General features: G+C 41.6%; 1 protein-coding gene across 1 annotated transcript in view; it reads right to left on the reverse strand.

The window, feature by feature from the left end:
* Positions 1–18,372: 18,372 nt before the first annotated feature.
* The window catches only part of LOC114038606 (lipase member K-like), a 51,167-nt gene continuing 45,114 nt past the window's right edge, over positions 18,373–24,425 (reverse strand). The window contains exons 8-10 of the mRNA XM_027855945.1: positions 23,990–24,061; positions 20,385–20,456; positions 18,373–18,795 (exon numbers count right to left, since the gene is read on the reverse strand). Coding sequence (XP_027711746.1) covers positions 18,373–18,795; positions 20,385–20,456; positions 23,990–24,061 — 567 coding nt within the window. The remainder of the gene's footprint in view (positions 18,796–20,384; positions 20,457–23,989; positions 24,062–24,425) is intronic.

Here is a 24,425-nt window from a genome sequence, read left to right on the forward strand (position 1 = left end):
GGGCAGAGCCGGTTTTAACTAGCCCTAAGTAGGACGAAGGACAGGGGCTTTTGGATGAGGAGGGATGGGGGGGCATGTCAAGGGGACATGAGATGGGTGGATTTGTAAGATTGTAACCTGGAAAGGAACGGACCAATCCGGGACTGGAAGGGAGGAGTGGTGGCATTCTAATAGTATAAAACGTTTTCTGGCTTCTGTAATCGATGCTATCTCTTCTGAGAGATATTCCCGGTTCTCTCGCGAGAACCTTAATAAGCCGTTCTTCACTCCCTCTGAGCTTAGTTTCGTTTTTAACCAGAAGGCTTCATTTCTCTAAGGCCTTATTTCTAACAACCGCCCCCCACCCCCACTCAATAAACTCCGATGGCTCCCTATTCCCTGCACGATAAAATAGAAAACCTTCAGGTGGGTGTTGAAAGCCCTTCCGGACGTGGCCCCTTCCTACCTTTCCAGTCTTTTCACCCTTTCCTTCCCCCCCCCCCCACCTTCTGCAATCCAACAGTACTGACCTTGTTCTTCCTCACATGAGACACTATCAGCCAATCTGGCCTTTTGTTGTTGACTGACCCCCACGTTTGGAACGTGCCCCCTCCTCATCTCCACCTCCCAGCTGCCCTGGATTCACCCCTCCTGTAGGAGGCCTTTCCTTTTCCCCCAGTCTCCCCAGTGCTGGTCTTCCTTTAGAGATTACCTCCCAATTACATACATACATACAATGTACATAGCTATTTACATGGAGTCTTCCACATGAGAATGGGGGGAAATGAGGGCAGGGACCAGTATGTGTGTGTGTGTGTGTGTGTGATTTGCCTTTCTTTGTATCCCCAGAGTCTAGAACAGAGCCTGGCACATAGTAGGAATTTAATAAATACTTGTTGACTGACACCTAATGTTCGGATTTCAAAGGGATCATGAGGTTGTGAATATCTAAATACTTTTCTTGTATCGTGGGTTAAGAGTTAGGGGTCATGTTGCCCAAAATATTCCTTTTATAAAGAAGGGAATTGGGCCAAATTGTCTCAGGGTCTCAGAGGCACCAAGTGCCAGGGACAGAATTCAAACCCTGGTCCTCTAATTCGAAAACAACTACCCAGAGGTGCCTCTTACTGGAAAACACCAAGCTAGGTTTTCAGTGAACTTTTACATTGTTTGTTTTTGATTGGCTCTGGGTACATCAGCCTCATATTTAAAATGGCCACAATAATAATATTGTTCTCAGGTGTTGTTGTCAGGAACAAATGAGATAGTGTATGTAAAGTACTTTGCAAACCTTAAGCCACCTGTAGAAATAAGAATCATAATTACCTAAAGGTTTTCATCTTATCTAAAAATCCTAATTCCAAAAGGATGAGTCACCAGTGTGATACTGCAATTTAAAATGCCAATAAGGAAATTTCTGACTTCATTAGGAGAGGTACAGCTTCTAAGAGTGAGGGGGTGAGGGATGCATTGTTCTCTGACCTGGTCAGACCACTGATCCAGAACATTGTGTCCCATTCTAGGGGCAAAGTCTTAGGATGGGCATTGATGAGTTGGAGGTGGGAAGTGCAGAAGAAAGCAACCAGGATTGTGAAGAGCCTTGTGGCTTATCAATGAACCAATAAACATTTATTAAGCCAGGAGTTGTACCATATTCTGGGGATATGAAGACAGAAATGAAACAGAGCCTGACCTCATGGAGCTTCCATTCTACGAAGATCAGTTGAAGGGATACGGGGTGTTCAGCCTGGAGAAGAGAAGACTTGCAGGAAACAGAGCATCTAGAAGTATTTGAATGGCTACAGTGCACAAGAAGGACGAGCTTTGTTCTGCTTGGCGTGGGGACCAGAACCAGGAGCAGTGAGGAGAAGGTGCAGCAGAGGAATTTTTAGGGCTGCCTTCCAGTAGAACGGGCTTCCACTCTTGAATCCCTTCGAAGCAGAAGTGAAAAGGTCTTTGCTTTGGAGACGCCTTAGTTTCTGGAGAAGGAAATGGCAAACCATTCCAATATCTTTGCCAAGAAAACCCCAAATGGGGCCACGAAGACTGTAAAACAACTGAAAAGCAAACATTTATTTAGGCCTGCCATATGCCAGGTACTGTGCTAAGACTGACAGAGCTCTTTCTTTATAGCAACTCTAAGCGGGGGGTGGTTTAAGAATTATTATTCCCATTTAATAGGCAGGGAAAGCTCAAAGAATCAATATGACCTGCTATAGCCCACATGGATAGCAAATGTCAGAGCTGGGTTATGGACCCCAAGATCCTGACTCAGGCCCAGGGCTCTGCACAGTGCTCCCCAGCTGCCTTCTGTGCAGGGGAACTCTAGATGTTTACACCTCTGAGCCCAGTTTTTGTAATGAAGTGATCCCTCCCTGTTGTCCATGAACTCTGTTTCCCTCAAGAAACCCTGTAAATCGAAAGGATATCATCATCTTCGGTCACCACTTCCTATTTCTTCTCATTAGGGCAGTCCTGGTAGGAGATGACCTCGGTCTGGCAGGAAGGAAAGCAAACAACTGACCTCCTAGGGGTTGTGCAGACCTAGCACAACAGGCAAGGTGACCCTGTCAGGGTCACTTACACCATCCTCCATCTGCCCTTCCATCGTTACAGATATGCATGTACAAGCCAGAGTTGTGGAATATCCTCTCCACACTTGGGGTGGGCATTGTCTCCTTTCTTTCCTTGAGGCAGTTCAGTGTTGGAATAGATAATGCACTGGGCTCGGAATCAGGAAGAGGTGAGTTCAGATTCTGCTTCAGACACTTACTAGGGATGACCTTTTCTTAGGCTCAATCTCCTCTCCTATAAAATGGGGATGATAATAACATCTATTTCACAGGGTTACATGAGAATCTCTTGAAATAACAGATAAGATAACGTCTGAAATTGCTTTAGCTATTATGATTATGATTGCATTCCCAAGGCCAAGTACAATGCCTGGCACATAGTGGCACTTAATAAAGGCTTGTGGATTGCCTTTCCCATAGTGACACTGATGGGGTGCTTGGGTGCTTGTGCTTGGACCCCAATTGTTCCCTAGTCTCAGAAACACGGTCTCTGACAATCATTCCCCAGTCCAAGGACACTGTGCCTAGCAATTACTCATGAGTGATGCCCAGCAAGACCCTTATCTCTCTCCCTAGTGTAGTAACAAACAGCACCTGAAGGAATTATTAGTTTGAACTGGCTTTGCACTGGGTCATAAAGATATTCTTACCCACTGGGCTCTATCTATACTACCGTCCTACCTCATTGTCTACATTCTGGACTCCTCATTATCTGTATTCTAGACCTAAGACATATGTATACACCCTACATCTATCTTGTCAAACAAGACATTGACTGGTGGCAGACTGGACAACTCTCAGTTATCTCTGACCGCTAGTTAACTTAGTGATGTAGGAGGCCTAAAACCACACCTCCAAGTGGCCCCCCTTGTGGGCTTTTCCTAGTGAACTCTGGGTAAAAAGCCTGCACAGTAGATACGAGAAGTACATGTTCTTTTAAGAACTGACCACTCCTTAACCACTCCCTAATCCCACCCTGAATCACCTAGTTAGCATATTTGACACAGTTTTATTATATTTTATGCTATATAAACTTTAACTGTACCCCTCTAAGATCACAGGTTCCTCAAGAATCCTTGCCCACTGAAAAGCATAGCAATAAACTTTTTGCCAACTTGACTTAAAGAATGTTTGAGTCTGTGAATTCATTCCAGATGACCCTGGCCTGTACTTCACTCTTTGAGGGATCTCAACCTCTCAGACCTCAACAACACAGCCCGTAAGGTAGGTATCCTAGATTTGCTAGGATTCAAAGGCAGGTCCTCAGGGTCTATCCAAAGCTCTTCCCATCTTGCTTCTGTGCCAGGTTGAGTCTGAGTTATTTCCCAACACTGCTCACAACAGTCATCTTGGCTTCTGGGTTCGATGAGTGTCTTTCCTCGACACCAACATGTGCATGACCAAGAAGGAGCATCCAACAGCCGATTGCTACTAGCCACAGCACTGGGGGTCTGTGTGAAAGAAAAGGTGGCTGATGGGTACCATGAAACAATAGTGGAGTCTTACAAAGTGAAGCAGGATGGTGACAGGACTGTCATTGACCACACGGGCTGTGTCCTGTGACACTCTGCTGAGGGTTACTGTCTGACCTGGGCCAAGTTGAAATTGTATAATTGAACCATAGGATCAAAGATTTAGAACTTAAAGGGGTCCCCCAAAGCCATTGAGTTTAGCCCCACATTTTACAGTTAAAGAAACTGAGCCACAGAGGCTAAGTGACTTGGCCAGGGTCACACAGCTAGTAAGTGTCTGAGATAGGGTTGAACTCAGATTTTATTGACTCCCAGTCTAGCATTCCACCTTATGTTATGCTGCAGGGGTCTTCTCTTCTGTGTGTGTGTGTGTGTGTGTGTGTGAGACCACAGGAATGGAAATGATAAAAAGGCACTGATGCACACTGCTGTTTACATTCAGTTCCTTCTGGCTGGGTGACTTGTTTCCTAGACTGATCTCAGAATTGTGGGGAAGGGCTTTGTAGGCAACAGGTCTGTGGGCTGCTGACCTGGGGAAGATAATTGGTCAAGGGATGCATATTGGCAGTAGCTCCTGAGCCTTTCCTAGCTCTGGGCATTCGTGACTGCCTGAGTTCTTCTCCCCTTGTGCCTCATAAAAGTTGGAGTCAGGCTCACTGACCATAAGTTTACTCAGAGGTCACAGGGATCAGAGGAAAGACTCCTAGAAAGCCTGGGTCTGAAATCCCAATCCACTGCCTATGTCCCTTGGGGCAAGTCCCTCCCTGGCTCCCAGTTGCTCATCTATCAAATGATGGGGTTGGATTCAGGATGAATCCCTTCCATTTACATCTGCTGCCTTGCCTGTGTTTCAACTCCAAGGCATGAGATGCCCCTCCCAGGAGAAGCTCATAACTTCTAAACACAGTACCTTGCTGCTGACTCAAGCCTTGATTGATACTACCTCCCTCAGCCTCCTCTCCCCTCTGACTGGAGGGCACGGTATCAAACTCCTCCTAATGCCTTCCTTTATAGAGGACAGAAACTGGGCTCTCAGCTCACTCCTTTTTGCATCTGCTGCCCTGCCTGGTTTCAATTCCATGGAATAAAACACCACAAAAAGTGATGTAACCTGTAGTGTCCCTGTGTCCAACCCCCACCCCTACTCCGACTCCCTGCCTCTTTTTGTGTGTTGTCTACCCCCTTTAGATTGTAAGCTCTTTGAGGACAGAGACCATCTTTCTTTTTACTAATTGTATCAACAGCACTTAGTGCAGTGTCTGGAACATAGTAGGTGCTTAATACATGTTCATTGGATTAAATTTATTGGATTGAATAAGAGAATCTTGGAAATACCTTCCACCTCTAAATTTGTGATGCTGTGCAAAGACAAATGTCCATTTTACAGATACTAGGACATTTGCTCAAAACATTTTGGGGATTCTCCTTTGCAAATTGCCTTTAAAGTTACCATTGTGGACTTTTGTAATATGTTCACTAATGGCAACCTTTCATCCTTTGTTTTGGGGAAATCACTAAAAATCATCTCAGACCAAGTAAGGCAGATGGTCAGGAAGAGTGGTACAGAGTGGTACAGAGTGGTTCAGAGTAGTGCAGAGTGGTGCAGAGTGTTGCAGAGTGGTGTAGAGTGATGCAGAGTGCTGCAGAGTGGTGTAGAGTGGTACAGAGTAGTGCAGAGTGGTGCAGAGTGGTGTAGAGCGGTGCAGAGTGGTGCAGAGTGGTATAGAGTGGTGCAGAGTGGTGCAGAGTGGTGTAGAGTGGTACAGAGTGGTGTAGAGTGGTGCAGAGTGGTGCAGAGTGGTATAGAGTGGTGCAAAGCGGTGCAGAGCAGTGCAGAGTGGTACAGGGCATCAGGCCCTGGGTTTGGAGACAGAGGGCCATGGTTTGAATCCTGTCTCTTCCAGTTAGTTGTGTGACCTTTGGTAAGTCAGTTCTCTAGGACTTAAGTTTCCTTGTCTGTAAAATGATAGAGTTAGATTCTACCATCTCTCCACATGTAGGAGCCTTTTTAATTCTCACTGGTTACTTCAACCCATCTCAGATGTCATTTCCATTCCAGTCTTTTCCCAATTCTGTCCACTCTTCCATGAGCACCCCACCCCTCAACTCATCAATGTCTTTCCTAAAATACAGTGCCCAAAATTGGGCAAAATATTTCAGGCAGCATACAGTGAGAAAATGACCTCCATAGTCCTGGACATGATGCCTCCCAATGTAGCCTAAGACTGGATTTGATTTTTCATCTGCTATGATGCATTGGCCAAAATGCCTGGTGCTGTCATATTATGAAGAAACCACTACACAATTCATTGCTAGTTATTGGTGATTTTGCTTAGACAATTTATTTTACATCCATCCCCTTTTCTCCAATCAAACGGCCATGACTTTTTCAGGACCTCATCTCATCTCGCCTGGACTACTGCAGCAGCATCGAGATGCCTCTCCCTGCCTCAGGTCTCTCTCCCTCCCCTAACCTTCTTCCACACAGCTGCTAAAGTGATTTTCCTAAAGCATGGCTCTGATCAGGCCACTTTCCTGCTAAAGAAGCTTCAATGGCTCTCTACTGCCTGGAGGCCAAGTGGAAATTCCCCAGCCCTACCCTTCTAGATTTATTATACTTCATTCTCCTTTCTGTTTCTTCCAGATGGACTAGCCTTCCTTGTGTTCCCCACACATGATGCTCCATCTCCTCTCTGAGCCTCTGCTCAAGCCATGTCCTGTTCCCATAATGCACTCAGTCACCTCCATGTCTCAGAATCCCTGGACTCCTTCAAGACTCACCCAAGGGCCATCTCCTTCATAGCTCCTCCCACTCAAAATGACCTTATGCTTTCTATAGATATTGGCATCGATGAGGGGAGCACTGGATCCGTTTATTGAATCCCTTAATCAGCTCAAAGAGATTACCGAGTAGGCTCGTCATCTGGAGCCAACCTCCCTTTGAGGTGGACTTCTCCACTGGCATTTTACTGATTGGGCTTTAGAGATTGGGTCTGTCTCCTAGATTAGCTGAGAGTAGAGCAAATCTTGTTAGAGGAGCCAGCCCCTCTATTGTCTATAATGGCAAGCCGTGAAATCACTCAGGCCTCATTGTTGTAGTCTCTTTCCCTTGGACTTCCAGACCTAAGTGCAGTAAGGCAGAGGGATGGGATCTATTTGCCCTTTCCCCTCCCCCACCAAATATGGTGGTTTATAGGAGAAGCACATGGCAAGGAGCCTGTGCTTTCCCCATACATCTTGAGAAGGAATGCCTAGACCTCAAGTTCCAGCTGCCTTCTTCTGCCTTTCTGTTTCCTTTTCTGAAAACAGTCTCTGACTAGAGTTCCCTGAAATGAATGTTTTCAGCATAGGGAGTGAGCCTAAGTTCCAGAGTTCCTGAGAGATTCCCAGTTCTTGCATCTGAGAGATTAGCACCAGGCTCCAACCAGGTTTCCTCAATAGCGCACTTGTCCTGTGGATAAAGGATGAAAGCCACATGGAGGGAGGCCAGGAGACCTGAATCTCGCCCATCCCCTGTGATACTGCTGTGAGTTGTTCTGGACAGTGAATGGGGAAGGTTTGTTATTCTACTCCAAAGGAGTGGAGGGGAGAACACTGTAGGGCAGCTAATCTGCATGTTTGTGTTTCCATATTTTTCCCCTTGGGCTTCTGTTAGTCCTTGTATCTTTTGTACATTTCCTGAGGTGGGTGAAATAACACCTGGCCGGTCCCTGATGCCCATATTGTGTGCTGAGTGCCCAGGTAGGAGTTGGAGAAATTAGGCAGGTGCCATAGTCCAGCTTGATTGAACAGATTTCCCCAGACTGCTCCAAGATGGAAGCAAAAATCTTTAGGTAATGACTTCTTCAGGGTTAGACCTCCAGGCTCCAAATGTCACCCCCCCCACAACATACACATTTTTGTATATATTTAGTCTCACTAAAACACAGATTGATCCTAAGCTAGAAGGGACTTCAAAAATTATCTAGTTCAATCCCCTCATTGTACAATTAAGGAAATCAAGGCATAGCTAAATGATACAACTTTCCATATGAATATGGTTCCCCTGGAGGAAGAGAAGGCAAGGACTGAGGGCAGGTAAAGTCTGTCTTTATGTCCCTAGATCCCAAGATAGTGCTTGGTATGTACCAAGGTATATAGTAAATTCTTCTTGATTGATAAATTGATTAATAAACACATGTTGATTGATTGATACACTTAACTAGCATACCCTCCAGAATAATTTAAAAGATTCATAAGAGCAAAAGGAATTTTAAAGCAAACCTTGTCTTCAGATTGGAGCAAAAATTGTAAAGTCTGGAAGACTTGTTCAATTATTTTTTTTCAATGTAAAAGAAGAGAGCCATGAACTGAGGGGAGGAATTTTCCTTTACCTGTCCAGAAGTAATTAGACCTAGCAGATTGAAGTTAATGATGCCTCTCCTAATTAGAAACTGTAAGCAGAAGGCTGTTGACTAACTGTGATAACACCAAACCTTCCAAAACAAGACCTGAGAAGCCAAAGTAAACAGAATCAGGATTTGGTAACAAGGAAGGATTAAAGACAGAATTGTGAATGGATTCAGTACACCACCAATGAGGAAAAGAGTGTGATTAAAAATTATATGAAAGATCCATTGATTAGGTACTGCTGCCCATCACTGACGCAATGCCTGGGTAGGATTTGGAGAAATTAGACAGGTGCCATAGTTCAACTTTATTAAAGAGATTTTTAGGTAGATATCTGCAGATTTTATTTATATTCATAATGCATTTCATCTGGATGAAAAGTCAGAGAACCCACAGTTTCAGCAACCTTATATAGAATGTGAATATGTAGACAAGACAGGTACAATGGAATTTTACACAAAGCAGGAGGGGAAGATAAGTCACAACAGGAGCTGTTTTTTTTTTTCTAACCTTGATAGAGCAGTTGGTGTAATGGAGGCAATGTCTTCTTTTCATAATGATAGTAAGAACTCAGAGCCAGAATTTCTTTTCCATCACATCTTTTTTTTGGGGGGGTGAGGTAATTGGGGTTAAGTGACTTGCCCAGGATCACACAGCTAGTAAGTGTTAAGTCTCTGAGGTCAGATTTGAACTCAGGTCCTCCTGACTCCAAGGTAGGAGCTCTATCCACTGTGCCATCCAGCTGCCCCTCCATCACATCTTCTTCCCACACATTTCTTCCCCTTCCATCACCATCCCAGTGTCAGTAAGAGGCATGAGTCAGGAATTCTTATGCTACAGTCCCCACTTTGGTCAAAGATCATATATATATGCATCTCCAATCACATCCTTGTATATCATATTGGTTTTTTTTTCTCAGGATCCCTTTATATAAGTTTTCTGGGAGGCATTTCCACAAGCATATACAATCAGGAAACATTGAAAACCACAATAAAGCAAATTTAATAAATAGTAATTGTTAGTATTATAAGACACAGACTTTTTTCAAAACTTCCTTAATCTCGTCTGACTCTGGCAATCAATCCCAAATGTTCCAGTCAGATATACTTTCATGTTTACTCTTCTCTAGACTCCCCAATACAATTCAGGTGCTCAATAATATTAAGGGTATGATCAAACACATAAGCACAATATTCAGTTAATGTCCATTTAAACAGCAGACTTCTTTTTTTTGGCATCTTGGGGTTAGCTATTTACTTTATAAAGTTATCTGCTTCTGGAAAATGTTTACCCTTGGAAATTCCAACTCAAAGTCATCTGTCCTTGACCACTGTTTACAAATTGTACAGTTTGGTCTATTCAGGCTGGGAGACATGTATCCTCAAATCAACACCTCAGTGTCTTTAACTAGGCTGTCTAAAATGGACCTTGTTTCTAGGGCAGATTTACAGAGGCATTTCTTCAAGAAGATTCATTTTCCAGGTTCCAAGACATTGGAATGCTGTTTAAACCTGCTAGTGAAAAGACTTCATATGATTTAACATGGTCTTAAAAAACCTAATCACATTGGTAATTAATTCAACTAGTAAAAGCCTGTTCAAACATTATGGAGTTAACCTCATAAACATCAAAGCTATAGGAAGAACACCAATTAAGCTACCTGTAACTGATCTATGGATAATATTTACAGGCTAGAGGAAGAAATTAAACAAGGATTCATGAGGACTTGACTTTATAAAATAGATCCTGTTTCTTGCTATTTTCTGAGAGAGAGAGAGAGAGATCAAACAACTTCTCATTTAATAAAAGTTCCAAAAATAAACTACAAATTTATTATTTAAGGTAAATTTAAACATCTATTTAACTATCTAACACATACCAAAATTCTTTGAACAACCAGCCCATTGAAGGTTTGAGCTTTAACAAATCAAGACAAACCTTTTTCTAAAGACTTCTTGTTTTTAATGAACCTATCTCCAACTATTTTGTCTGGTATGGAGGCACGTGTACTAGGAGAAGGATAAGAAGTGATCTTTGGCCATTTGCTTAGGGCAAGTAGCAATTTCTACTGAGTGAGTAGCAAGAAATACTGAATTTTGTACTTTGTATTTACTGTCCAAATTATCTCCTTGCATAGGTAAACTATTAGATTCTTAGTTTTTTACTGGCAAAACCAAAAAATATATCGTTTGTAGAGAATGACAGTATTTCACTGAGCCATCCTTTATTTTTCCAGAACATCAAGTTAATAGTTAAACATTTTCATTGAATTCTTCCTTACCAATTATCTTTTGACGAGGAGTTTTATTTTTAGTCACGCTACAAGCTTTTCCCTTCTCTTTTCCCAGTGTATGTACATATGATGTATGTACCTCTGGATATAGTAGCTGTTTTGTGAAGGAGATGGGTAGCATTTTTCTCTTTATCTCTTCATTTAAAAAAAAATTCATGATGTAAAAGTTTCTTGACAACTAATTTAAATATATCATGGAGGACCATCAGCTTGACTTGTTCTTTTCTGTTGTTGTCCCTGGCACAACAGCAGAGGATTTAAGGCTACTAAAACAATGACTGCTATTGTGAGTCCTTTAAGTATATGCTTTTACTTAATGGAAAATACATATATCTTGGTTCAAGTAGAAACAATCTCCTCTCCCCAGCTCTTGCAGCTGACATCTAGCCTTCCCCTCCATCCCCTGGACCTTCCCCAGGGAGCAGGTGAGGTATCTACCAGGATGTCACATCCCCAAGGTCCTGGAGTGCCCGTCAAGGAGATAGATGGCCCTGAGTTGGCCCTGGGCAAGAAGCTTTGTGGGGAGGGTGGTAACCCTGTATATTAAGCCTCCCTCCAGCAAAAGGAGGAATAAGGTCCCCTCTTCCAAACTGCTCCCCTCCCTGGGGACTAGGGGGGGAGGCAGCGGAGGGCAGAGGCGGGACTCTGGCCCCCACAGAGCCCCTGTACATAACCTAGAGTTTGTTACCTTTCAAATCTTTTCACTCTACTTTATGCAAAATGACTCATGACGGCAGGACTGAAGGAGGGAAAGATGGTAGCTCCCCCCCATGTGAGGGGACACTGGGGAGATAGCCCAGAATCGAGGGTGGTGGCGCCCACTTCCCTCTCTCCTCTTCCTCAAGGGGCTAGACTCAGGTTAGTCTGGGGGTAGGGGGGAGGATCAAGGTGGGGGACCTCCTGCACTTTGGCCCTAGGTTGGGAGCAGGCCAGGGTGTGCCCGTTTCCTCCTTACCTGCCCCCCACCAGGCTGTACTTTCTAAAAAGGCAATTTCCCTGTTCCCCCACCCCCACCCCTGGAACAATATATGTTGATCATGTGCAATATTTCTTACTGTGTCGAGAAGCATTGAAGACTGAGATTAAAGCTCTTTTACCGAAAAAAGAAAGAAAGAAAAAGAAACAATCTAACCTTGTTGCTTTTCCTAAAAGGAAATTAATCACTCTGTTAATTTTTTTTAAAAAATTTACATATTTTTCTCATCACATTTTTATCTTATCCTCCCTGTGAGGATCTATATTATCCTTATATCATCTAGGAAGATGTGATAATGAATGGACCAAATCTCATACATGGAAATGTAACAATTAACCCAATGAGAAAGGGGATCGTGAGTCTAAGAATTGATTTTCCTTACTCACCCAGGTAATCAAGCTGACAATTACTGATCACAAATTCAGATCAATAAAATCAAAGCAAGAGTCCTTTTATGTTTGCTGTTGTTCAGTTGTTTTCAGTCATGTCTGACTCTTGGTGACCCCATTTGGGATTTTCTTGGCAAAGATGCTAGAGTGGTTTGCCATTTCCTTCTCTGGTTCATTTTACCAATGAGAAAACTGACACAAAGAGCGTGAAGTGACTTGCCCTGGGTCACACAGATAGTGTCTGAGGCCAGATTTGAATTTAGGAAGATGAGTCTTCCTAACTCCAGGTCCAGGGCTCCATCCACTGTGCCACCTAGCTGCCCCTAGAGTCCTTTATACTTGCATCCCATTACAATGTTCAGAGGTGCTTGATGATGGTGACAATAAAATCTATTACAAAATAATTTAATAGTTCTTCTGCCATAGTCATAGAAATTTGCTATGAAAGGAGGAAAGACACAGTTGCAACAAAATCAGGACTGCTTCTTCAGGTCTAAGGCAAAAGTCACGGACTGCCCTACAGTAGGTGTATAAGGGGGAAACTCCCTTAGTTCTGTTTGATTTCAGGTAAAAGTCTTTCAGGTAAAAGATCTTTGGAACAATCAATCACACAACAGAGTTCCACATTATTCATAGGGTATCATAGCCAGATTCAGAATCATCCTGGTGGAAAATATTCCTGTTCAGGAAGGAAATAGCACAGCAGGGAAATTGAGTCAAAAGGTTCCTGCCAACTTCCTGTCATCTTCCTTTGTAACACTTTTTCTCAACCTTCCCAATCATCTAATCCACCAGTGGCATTTCTCAGACTGTACTACCGTTAAGCAGCTGATGGAATTGCCCTTTAACGGTAGATTACTAGTATAACAAAAGTTCAAATAGTTATACCTGAATTCAAACTCAGAGCAAAACAAATTACAGGTTTGTTACACCTCCCATAGAAAGTTCTACTACTATTTATTTAGGGCAGGATACTCTTGTTTGTTCTTGTAGTTGCCATAACAGTTAATGATAAATAAAAACCTTTATTTTCAATATGTATTAAGTACATACAAAGCTTTTCCAAAAGCCTTCAGTCATTATTTGACTTTTCTAGTTTAAACACATGGTAGAAAAATAAATCATTAAAAATTAAGAAAATAAGGGCAGCTGGGTGGCAAAGTGAATAGAGCTCTGGCCTTGGAGACAGGAGGACCTGAGTTCAAATCCAGACTCAGACACTTAACACTTACTAGCTGTGTGACCCTGGGCAAGTCACTTAACTTCAATCACCTCACCAAAAAGCAAAAAGAAAAGAAAAGAAAAGAATCAGATTCTGAAGTTTCACACATACTGTGAATACATAACAATTCATTCAAAACCCAGAAAAACTTTGGCCACTGTAAGCCTCCAGAGTCCCAGAAATTCATATCTTAAGGTATTGCATATTAACCATTAAGACAAAAAAAATTAAATCTTTAAAACTCAGGTCTTTTAATGCTAAGCTTGCTCAAATATGTACCTTTAATACATGCTGTTCTGGGCGCAGTTTCATAATTTTCACAATAAGTAGTCAGACAAATCATTGTGTGTGTGTGTGTGTGTGTGTGTGTGTATACAAATACTTCTATAACACTTCTATAACATAAGCAAACTTATAAGGCCCCCCACTTTGGTTTGAGTGTCTGTAACAAAGGATCTCAGTTTCTCAGTAAACCATGTTACTATTTTAGAATTTCATAGCATTCTTTCAGCAACATCTTTCACAGGATTGATAAGATTTTATAACCTCACCAAGGCCATGACAATCCAGGGGACTGAAGGTCCAACAAGTTCCCAAAGAGCTTTGCAGATAATGAGAATTTACAAAGCTTTTTGTACTTTCTCCAAACACTAAGTAATTGTTATTATTTATTTTAAAGCAAAATATATCCAATTAAATACTTGGTAATTTTTAACCATTACAATAGTCTTTAATAAGATACAGTTTAAATTCATAATTTCACAGCATTCAGATCAAAAGACAGTTCATTTTCTAAATTGCATCTTTATGTATAATTTTTCAAATTAACTTATTTCTCCTTCCAAAATCACAATACAAAGAAATTAAAAGCATAATATTCACATAAAGCAGAATTATGGACTTAGAACATGAAATGCCAAACAAAACATTGCTAATCAAAGGACATTCTGAATTATTTTACGTAAAAATTAATTTTATTCACCTATCCATTTTGGCAATCAAAAAAAATCATCAGTTCTATACTCTTGCTCTTGGGGAAATTCACATGTACTTCACATTGCCCTCTGAGTTTCACACCTACACAATCTCCATCTTTCCTCCCACTCTCCTTTTATTTCATCTTTCTTAAACTTACTTTCTCCTCTTAACACGCCCCAACCTACTCCCTTTTGATTAAAGCCCATCAAACTTCAAAGCTTCACTTTTCTTTTTACATTCTGATTCAACCCTTGACTTACCTTTACTACTTTCTCAGGTCCCTCTCTTTTATTTCCCAATTATATTCCAATCTATCTACAAGGCTAGTTTTCTTCACTCCACGGAATGTGTGTGTTGCAAATTAGAACATTTTTTCCTTATATAATACCAATTAATTGTAATATAATACCAATTATACCTAATATAACACCAATTAATTGCAAAACTTTTACTTTGGGGTTCTCAAAAGCTTATAAATGCATAGTCTATTCCAATTCTTTCAGGTGATCTTGCTTTTAATATACCTAAACCATTATGTTCTGTTAAAACATTCACAAAAGAAAATAGAGTAGTTAGAGAAAATACTCTCCCTAATTAAATTTTGCTTATTCTCAATTAGTTTCCTGATTTAAATAAGTCTCTGTCTTTCCAAGGTGGAGAGAACAATTGAAAACAGATGGTTCTGAGGTATTCACCTATTTTAATAACTTACCTCTTTCTGAAAGTTTAAAAAGTGTTAGTGGAAATCTTTGTGCATTGGGAAGGTGAGTTTAGCATCAGAATTGTGGTCATTAGTGACATCCGGGAGAGTTGGTTTAAGTATAAAGCTTCAACAATTAATCAATTTCAAAGGATCCTCCTGGGGTCAAGGATGTTATATGTTGGCCATTATTACATATTTCTTTCCAGAGTTTAACCAGACCAGAGTTCCCATGTCAGCAGTAGACTTGACCAGGAATCATTTAGCTTCTAAATCTACTGGCAATTGCCACAAGCTAGAATGACCAGAAGTTAAGCAGTTGCTCAGACCTGAGGGGTCCTGTAATGATCACTGACTGAGAACGGAGATTTATGTCAGGTTTATGTCATTAGTGGCAGAAATTCTTTCTGATCAGTCAAGAATTACATCAAGCAAAGAGGACCGCCAAGACAGCAGAGTAATTACAAATGAGAGACAATCAGTTAAATATACGAAACTCTAGCTTCTCTCTGCATTTTATAGATTTGGCTGCCACTTTTCGAGTCAGTTGCACTGTTGATTCTAATGATCCCTTAAAGTCCTCCTTGCCTCACATGGTGTAGAGGGGACTCTGACTTTTAAAAGGCCTCTCCAGGGTGAGCTTAATGGCAAACCTGATGTCTGCAGCCTGAGGACCAGTTGAACTAAGGTCAGAGGGGATCACTGGGGAGGCTGGGAGCTAGCCACCAGATCATCAATGTTTCGGTCATAGCAGCTCATGGAACTGTCCTCAAAGATGAGAAGAGACCCAAGGCCTCTACAGTCCAATGTAAAAAGGACAATTGCATGGATTATGAATGTACATTTCTTCCATTTTGTTGATGAGTCATGTCCAACTCTTTGTGACCCCATTTGGGGTTTCTTTGCAAAGATACTGCAGTGGTTTGCCATTTCCTTTTCTAGCTCATTTTACAGATGAGGAAACAGAGGCAAACAGGATTAAGTGACTTGCCCAAGGTCACACAGCAAGCAAGCATGTGATGCCAGATTTGAACTCAGAGTCAGGAAGACCTTGTGGTTTCTAGTGAGGCAATGTTCTAACCTTCTGCTTAAATCCTTTCTTCTTCTCAGGAACTCATAGAGGCCTCCAGTTTTATGGTACTGTGTTATTTGAATTACCCTCAGCAGGAAACACATTTGGGATGGCTGGAAAGCCAACCAACCTCCCTTTGGAAAGCTGCGATGAGCATAGTGATTTTGTATATATTTGTAATTTTTTCCTTCTATTTTTCCTCTTCGTAACATCTCTGCATTTCTCCTAGCTTCCCCTCTGAGGCCAAGCAGAGCCACTGTAATTCTTCCTTCAGGCACTAGGAGGCGCCAGGATTTTTCTTCTCCAGGTTAAATATCGCCGTTTCTTTCAACCAAGGACTGACGTATGGCAGGATTGTGATGTCCTTCGATCTAACCGCCTAGTCTCTGTCAGCTCCATCTTATTGATTTTCTATGGAAAGATGGAGCCCCAAACTGAATAGAACATTCTAGACGTTTCCTGCACTGTTCATAGCCTAGTTTGAAGGAACCTAACCTCAGAGCTCTTTGTATTAGGCAAACAAGGTGTAAACCTTTAACTTAATTATTATGATAATTATCCCTGTTATCATCAGTCAACAAGCAGGTATTAAGTGTTTGCTTTGTGCTCAGAGGTGCCAGGTACTGGGCACACAAAGACAAAAATGAAACTGGCTGACAAAGTGGCTACGGGAAAATGCTTCTAAAAATGTCAAAGATAAATGCAAAGTCATTGGACAGGGAAAGCGCAAGCACCTGGGGAAAAGACCAAGACCAGCCCCACTGGAAATATTTTTGGTTAGTGTCCTATACATTTGGAACATTAGGCTCTCTCTAATCAAAGATACTTGAGGCAGTGATCTGCCGTGCCTCCCCAACCCCATCGTTTCCCTTCTTTGTCATACTTGAATTGCTTTTTTTTTAATGCAAAAAACTTTTCAAATTCATGAGATGGAAAGAATCCATTATATCTTTTATAATTGTCTCCTCCCCGAGAATGTACTGAGCTGGGCCTGGAACCAGAAAGACTCCTCTTCCTAGGTTCAAATCTGGCCTCAGACACTTATATAACCCTGGGTAAGTCACTTAACCCTGTTTGCCCCCATTTCCTCATCTGTAAAATGAGCTAGAGAAGGAAGCAGCAAGCCACTCCTGTATCTTTGCCAAGAAAACCCCAAACAACTGCTTTACTCCCAAATCACCTTGTACCTAATTTCTTTGGGTGGGTGGGGGGTGCAGCTAGGCGATAGAGTGGATAAAGCACTGGGCCTGGAGTCAGGAAGATCTGAGTTCAAATCCAGCAGCTTTGTGACCCTGGGCAAGTCATTTAGCTCCTATTTGCTTCAGCTCTTCATCTGTACAATGAAGACACACTGGAGAAGGTAATGGCAAACTACTCCAGCATCTTTCCCAATAAAATTCCATGGACAATGTCCATGGGGTCATGTAGAGTTGGGCGCAACTGAATGATTGACCACCATCACCAGCCTACCCTTTTTTCGGTTAGGAATGTTGCCCCAATCATAGCTGGGAAAGGCATATGACCTTATTTGATTCTACAGGTTTTTTATATGAGGTAATCTTGAATATTTTTAAGAGATGTTTTGAAGGAACAATTCATACGGATAGGATTGATGGGGTGATAGAGAAAGGGAGGAGTCACTGAAGGTGCCAGATTTTTAGTTTGGAAGACAAATCAACAGTCCCTCACCCAAAGTAGTAGGTGGCACGGAGGCCGCTTGGGCGGGCTAGCACAACGGGGCTTGGAGTTAGATGGAAGCCCATCTTACAACCCATTGCATTGTTTGTTTTGTACTGGTTTATACTTTCTCTGTCTCACTCTGTGTCTTTGTCTTGCTTTCTTTCTCTCTTCCTCTCTTCTTCTCTCTTTTTCCTCCCTCTTTCTTTTTCTCCCTCTCTTTCCCCTCCTTCCCACCTCTCTGTCTCTCTCCATCTGTGTGTGTGTTTGTGTGTGTGTGTGTGTGTGTGTGTGTATAATACTATCTGTGCAACACACAATAATGACCCCTGTGGGACAAACTCCACACAGGGCTCCCTCTGGACCCATGTGCTCTCAGGCTTCTCTGGAGGTGCCCTGTTCCAAGATCCAAGCCCTCCACTCAGCCCCCTCCCCTTGTGTCCCACTGACAAGGATACCCTAAACTCTCATTCACCATAGTCACTGCCTCTCCTTCTAGGCTTTAGCATTCACTGCAGCCAGGCTAACTACTAGCCATTGCTGACGATAGACACTAGTGGCTGCCTCCTTCCCAGGGCCCCAAATAACTTCACAGAAATTAGATCAACATCTCTCTCTTCCCACTGAAATGAGATAATATTAGTGAAAATGCCTAATACAGTCCCCGGTGCATGGTGGGTGTTAACAAATGTTTGTTCTCCTTCCCACTGCCCCAACAAGGGGCAGAGAAGAGGAATGGGAATGTCCCCTCCCAGGAGGAGCACCATGTCTCTCCCTTCTCCCAACCCTGAAGCCTCCCAGCCTCCCAAGCAGACACAAGGAAACGACAAGGTCTGTAATGTTTCATGTACATCTTTATCAAGTAAAGAATTTCATGGAAGAATTCCTGAGGTGTATCCAGACCCAGCAGAAAATCTATGTGGTTGTAGTATGGGATCTTCTTGTGATATATAAGGTTGGGGAGTTTGGGGAGCAAATTATCCACTTCTCTGGGGGGAGCAATCCGGTCTTGTTCCCCACTCCAAATGGCTGTTGGTATCTTGATGGCTTCCAAGTCATACAAGGGAGGGGTCACCTGAGTGCAATTAAAAGGAAAAAAAAACCAATTACCCCCTTAGAAAACTATTGAGCAATGCAATATAGGGCACTTCAAGGTACACAACGGACATTCTTAAAATCCACCCTGAAAGACAAGTAGTGAAAATACCGTTGTCCTGATTTTGTGGATGAGATGCTAGAGACAGGTTAGTGGCACAGTAGAGAGAGTTCTGGTCCTGGAGATCAAGTTCAAATCTACCCTCGGACACTCTCTAGCCCTGTGCCCCAGGGCAAGTCACTTAACCTCTGCCTGCTTCATTTTTCTCAACTGCAAAATGAGGAAGGTAGTTCCTGACAGGGAAGCCTGACAGGGTTGTTGTGAGGATTAAATGAGATAATACAGTAAGTGTCTGATAAATGTTTGTTCCTTTGCCTCTATCTGAGGCCCAAAGACTGAGATAAGTTACCAATTTGTCTGCGGCCTCTTCTCCTTGAGAGCCCGTCAGGTACAGAAATGGAGGAATGAATGGTTGGTTGGATGGATGGATGAAGTACAGGACCTAGGGCATGAACTTGGGTCTTCTGGCTTGAAGTCTGGTTCTCTTTCCATTCTCTGGGGGGCCTGCCTTTCCCTGTAAGTCAACTATCCCCTCTATTAACTGGTGGTGAAAATACATGAAGACTAGAGGAAGTCTGATGGGGCTGGTAAGACCTTTTGTCCAGGTGACATGTTATACTTGACCCATCAGGTGGCACAACGAGGCAGAAGGACTTATGTTCAAATCTTGCCTCAGATACTTACTTAGCCTGCCTCAGTTTTCTCATCTGTAAGTGAAGAATGACTATAGCACCTATCTGGCAAGAGAGCTGTGAGGGTTAAAAGAAATATAAAACACTTAGCAAACCTTAACGTACTCTAAAAATGTAGGTTGTGATTTTGTTATTATCATTAAAAGGTACAATGCCATGAGGGAAATATTGGAATCTAAAGACCTGGGTTTATGTATAACTGGAGCCTGTATCAGATTGCACACAGTCGGGGGGAGGGGGGGGGAGGGGGGGAGGGGGAGAACATTTAAAACTCAGAATCTTATGGAAGTGAATGTTGAAAATTAAAAGTAAATAAATTAACTACAAAAAATTACAAAAAAAATAAATACCTGGGTTTGAATATCAACTCATCACTTACTATTCATGTGATTATGAACAAGTCACTTTCTCTCTCTAGGCCTCAGTTTCCTCATCTGTCAAATGGGGGCTGGGATTTTCTGGGCTCCTAAGTCTCTTCCAACTCTAAATCTATGATTTAATGATCAAATTTATTGCCTGTGTGACCTTGGGTAACTCACTGTTCCCCTCTGGACCTCAGTTTCCCTGTATATAAAAATGAGAGTTTGGGATTAGATGATCTCTAAGGTGTCTTTCAGCCTTAATTGCTATGATGTGGTAAACAGCTGAAGAGTATAGGAATTACTTAATTCCACTTCCTGGCATTGAGGCGTTAGATTTGTCTGAAATGGATCAGAGAAGGGGTATTAGCTGTTGGGATTCATGTGGTTTGGTCATCAATGGCCTTCCCAGGGATTGGCTCTTTCACACGTTGTAACTACATTTAAATGCATGTACCTGGTTAAAATGTGCCATATTCGCAGTTGGATTTCCCCAGTCATAAACTTGGAACTTTGCAGAATGAAGAATCTAAAATTAAAAGAAAAGGGATCAATTTATTCATAGATGTTGGGATTCTTTCTGTCAATACTATTAAGAAATATAGACCAGGAAAGGATTCTGGGAAGATGGTGGAGTAAGTCAGGAAATTCTAAGCTCTCCAAATTTTCTCCACAAAAGAGACAAAATAATTCCTGGCAATGAACACAGAGCAGTTAAAGATAAACAAGATTTGGGGCAGAACTGTGGACCTGCTGGGACAATCAGAGAAGACCCAAAGAAAAATTCCAGGATGATGTTTAGTCCCAGTGAAGAGTAAATACCTCTAGGCTAGTTCCACTTAAACAAGTGGCGAGCTCTGGGGTTAGCTAGACTGGGAGGCAGCCTTGGCTCCAGCCACAGGAACTTTTACCTTCTGGACAGTGAGGGGAGTTGGGCATCTGAGCTGGGGAAGATGGAGGGAATTTCTGCTGACAAGGAACGCCAGATCCAGTTGTGGTGTAGCGATACAGCCCTGGGCAAGAAGGAACCAGCACATGCCCAGTGAGTGCAGAAGCAGTGGGGCAGGGATGCTGTTGACTGTGGGCCCTTACAGGAGGCTGGGGTCCTTGGTTTCAGTTCCAGAACAGAGGGGAGAACTGAAGGAGGATTTGAGGCCAGAGGCACCACCCCCCATACCCCAGGACAAGAGGTGATTAGTAAAAATAAGCTGCTACAAATTTTAAAAAATGCTCAGGCAAAGGAGAAATAATCCAACCATAGAAAGTCATTATGGGAATAGAAAAGACCAGGGTTTGTCTTGAGAGGAGGATACAGAAGAAAAGAAAGCCTCTCCTATCCCAAAGAGTAGTGTCAAATGGTCACTTGCCCAAAGAGAATTCATAGAAGAATTTTTAAAAAGACTTTAAAAATCAAGCGAGAGAGATTGAGGAAAAATAAAAAAGAACAATCCAAGAAAATCAAGATTATAAAAAGAAGGTTGACCAATCATAAAAGGAGATTCAAAATCTTAAGGAATAAAAGAACTGCTTGAAAATCAGAACTGGGCAGGAGGAAGCCAGTGAAGTTACTCATGAGAGGCCAAGAAATAATAAAACAAAATACAGAGAATGAAAAAATAGAAGAGAATGTGAAACATCTCGTAAGAAAAACAACTGATCTGGAGAACAGATCAAGAAGAGAAAACCTAAGAATAATCAGACTACCTGAGAGCTACAATCAAAAAAGGAATCTTGATACAATAATACATGAAATAATTAAAGAAAATTGCCCTGAAGTTTCTAGAACAAGAAGAGAAAGTAGAAATAGAAAAAAATCCACTGATCACCACCTGAAAGGGATCCTACAAGGAAAACCTACAGGAATATCATCATCAGATTCCAAAACCTCCAGCTCAAAGAGAAAATATTTCGAACAACAAGAAAAAACCAATTTAAATATGGCGGTGCCACAATTAGAATCACGTGAGACCTAGCAGTCTAAAAGACCACAGGTCTTGGAACACTATATATTGAAGAGTAAAAGACCTGGGGTTGCAGCCAAAAATATCATACCTAGCAAAGTTAAGCATAATCCTGAATGAAAAAAAACCCAAACAAACAGGCATTTAATGAACTATCAGACTTTCAGGATTTTGTTTAAAAAAAAAAGCCAAATATCTGAACTTAATAGAAGATTTGACATATAAGAGCCAACAGATAAGCTACATATCTAAGCCTAATTACAAGACAGTCAATAAGGAGAGACTGTTTACCTTTTATATGAGGGAATGTAAAATGTATGTCTAAGACTGTTATTAGTAATTGGGTAGTTGGTAAGGAAGATTGGCATTGACCTGAATATGATGTGATTTGAAAAAGTAAAACCACTTAGGAACAGGTAAAAAAAAAAGTAATTATCTTATACAAATGAGTAGTGAGAGGTAGAACTGATATAAAAAAATTAGATGGGGGAGGGGGCTGGGAGTTCTGGAACCCTAGTTTCATTGGGAATAGATTTAAGAGGAAACAATGCGTATATATCTAAAAGGGTATACAATTCTTCTAAATTCAGAAAGAAATAAAAAGACTAAGGGGATAGGAAGGGGGGAGAGGATAAGGGAGGGATATTTAGAGGGGAGGGTGAGGGAATAGGATAATGAGGGCTATAGAAGGGTATTTAGATTAATGGGATGGGAGGACAAGGGAAGGTTCCTTGGAGGGGAGGTAGGTTAAAGAATAGGAGGGTAAGGTAGTGGATAGAAGTAAAGTCAGGAGGGATGGGAAATAAGAGATACACATAATACATAAAATAAAGATCAGGAATAGAATTTATTAGGGAAAAAAGAGCAGGGGTGGTAATCATGATCTCAGAGAAAGTTAAAGCTAAAATAAATTTCATCAAAAGAGAAAAATAGGGAAACTACATTAGGTGCTAGCCATATTCATCAATGTTCTTTTGGACTATTTAAAATAACTAGACAGGATACGCTTGGAATATTGCTATGGTGTAGGAAATGATGAGTTGGTAGACTTGGAAAAATATGGAAAGATTCAGACTTACGAAGGAAGAGGTTATCCACCCTCAGAGAAACAGAGGACAAATCAGTATAGAACGGTCTTACATAACTGCATATGAACGTATATGTCTATATATGAATATGATTATAGATATCTAAGTAGATCTATGTGTATGTAAAATGTATATATGTAGGTGTATATGTATGTGTGTATACATATATCTTTGTGTGCATGTATTACATATACATATATGTATTCATGTATGTGTATATATATGTATATATGTATGTATATCTGCGCTTAATTGTAGCCTTCTTTGGGGGAAGGAAGGGGGAAAAAGAACAAAGTAAGAAGTGCACAGCAGAGAACAAAAGAAAACTCACAAGGAAGCAAAGCAAAGATGGACAGCTCTGAGCACAATGTGTAGTATTTATTACATAGGCTTTCTTGAAATGGAAATTTATTGCTTTATATTTTGAATCTTTTCTTACATTCTGCTGTACACATGACAATGCTTTTTTTTCTTTTCTTATTTTGGTTTTAAGTTTATAATACTTCTTTTTTCTTTTCTTGTGTATTTAAGTTTTACTTTCGAGATTTGAAATAAAAAAAAAAAGAAATATAGACCTAGATCCTAAGTCTGGATCCTCAGAGGTCATCTAGCCCAGCCCTCTCATTTTATACATGAGGAAACTGAGTCCCAGGAGAGACAAGTGATGTGTTGCCAGCTACCCCAACAGTAAGCACCAAATGTAATATGAACCCAGGTCCTCTGAATTAAAAAGTTGGGGCTCTTTCCACTCTATCTCCACAACCTGGAGAATCCAATAGTAAAGAAAAAAAATACTGAAGTGAGACATTAACCTACTCTTCATCCATAGAGAGGGTACCAGATGCCCCAGGCTGCTGAGCCAGACTGCAGCCAGTGATATGGGTTTGGTTTAATGTGTTGCCAAACACACAGGTAATGACTCTCCCCCTAGTAATGATATACCCTTTTCCACAAAGAGTCCTGAAGGACCAAGTACCTGACCTTGGTGCTAAGAAAGATTTTTGGATTCTTACCTGATTCCAGTGGACTATGTTCTGGACAGAGGTGCCAGCCGGGTTCTGGGACAGATAGACATCGAGGCGGCTCTGGGAAAGAAAGAAGGCTGTATCTCGATCTTTTAATTACAAAAAGAGGCAATTTGGGAAAGAAGTGGACTTTAAAGGATGGAGATACTTCGGGGCAAATATTCCTACTCTGGACAGATAATATTTTCCTTCTTCTGTTTCCTCTTGGCTCTATTCCTAGCACTTAAGCTTGGAGGGACTTTTACCACATCACCTCACCCACTCCCTCATTCGACAGAGAAAGGGAAAAGGTCTTACCCAAAGTTGTGAAGTTTTTAAATCTCTACCTCACTTTCAGTGAGGCTGGACCAAGTCAGGAATAGGATGTAGACAAAAAGTAAAGTAGGAATAGAAATTCTCTAAAACTATTGTGGGAAAAGGAATT

Source organism: Vombatus ursinus, unplaced genomic scaffold, assembly GCF_900497805.2.
Source record: "Vombatus ursinus unplaced genomic scaffold, bare-nosed wombat genome assembly UNPS02011353.1, whole genome shotgun sequence".
Taxonomy (NCBI): Eukaryota; Metazoa; Chordata; class Mammalia; order Diprotodontia; family Vombatidae; genus Vombatus; species Vombatus ursinus.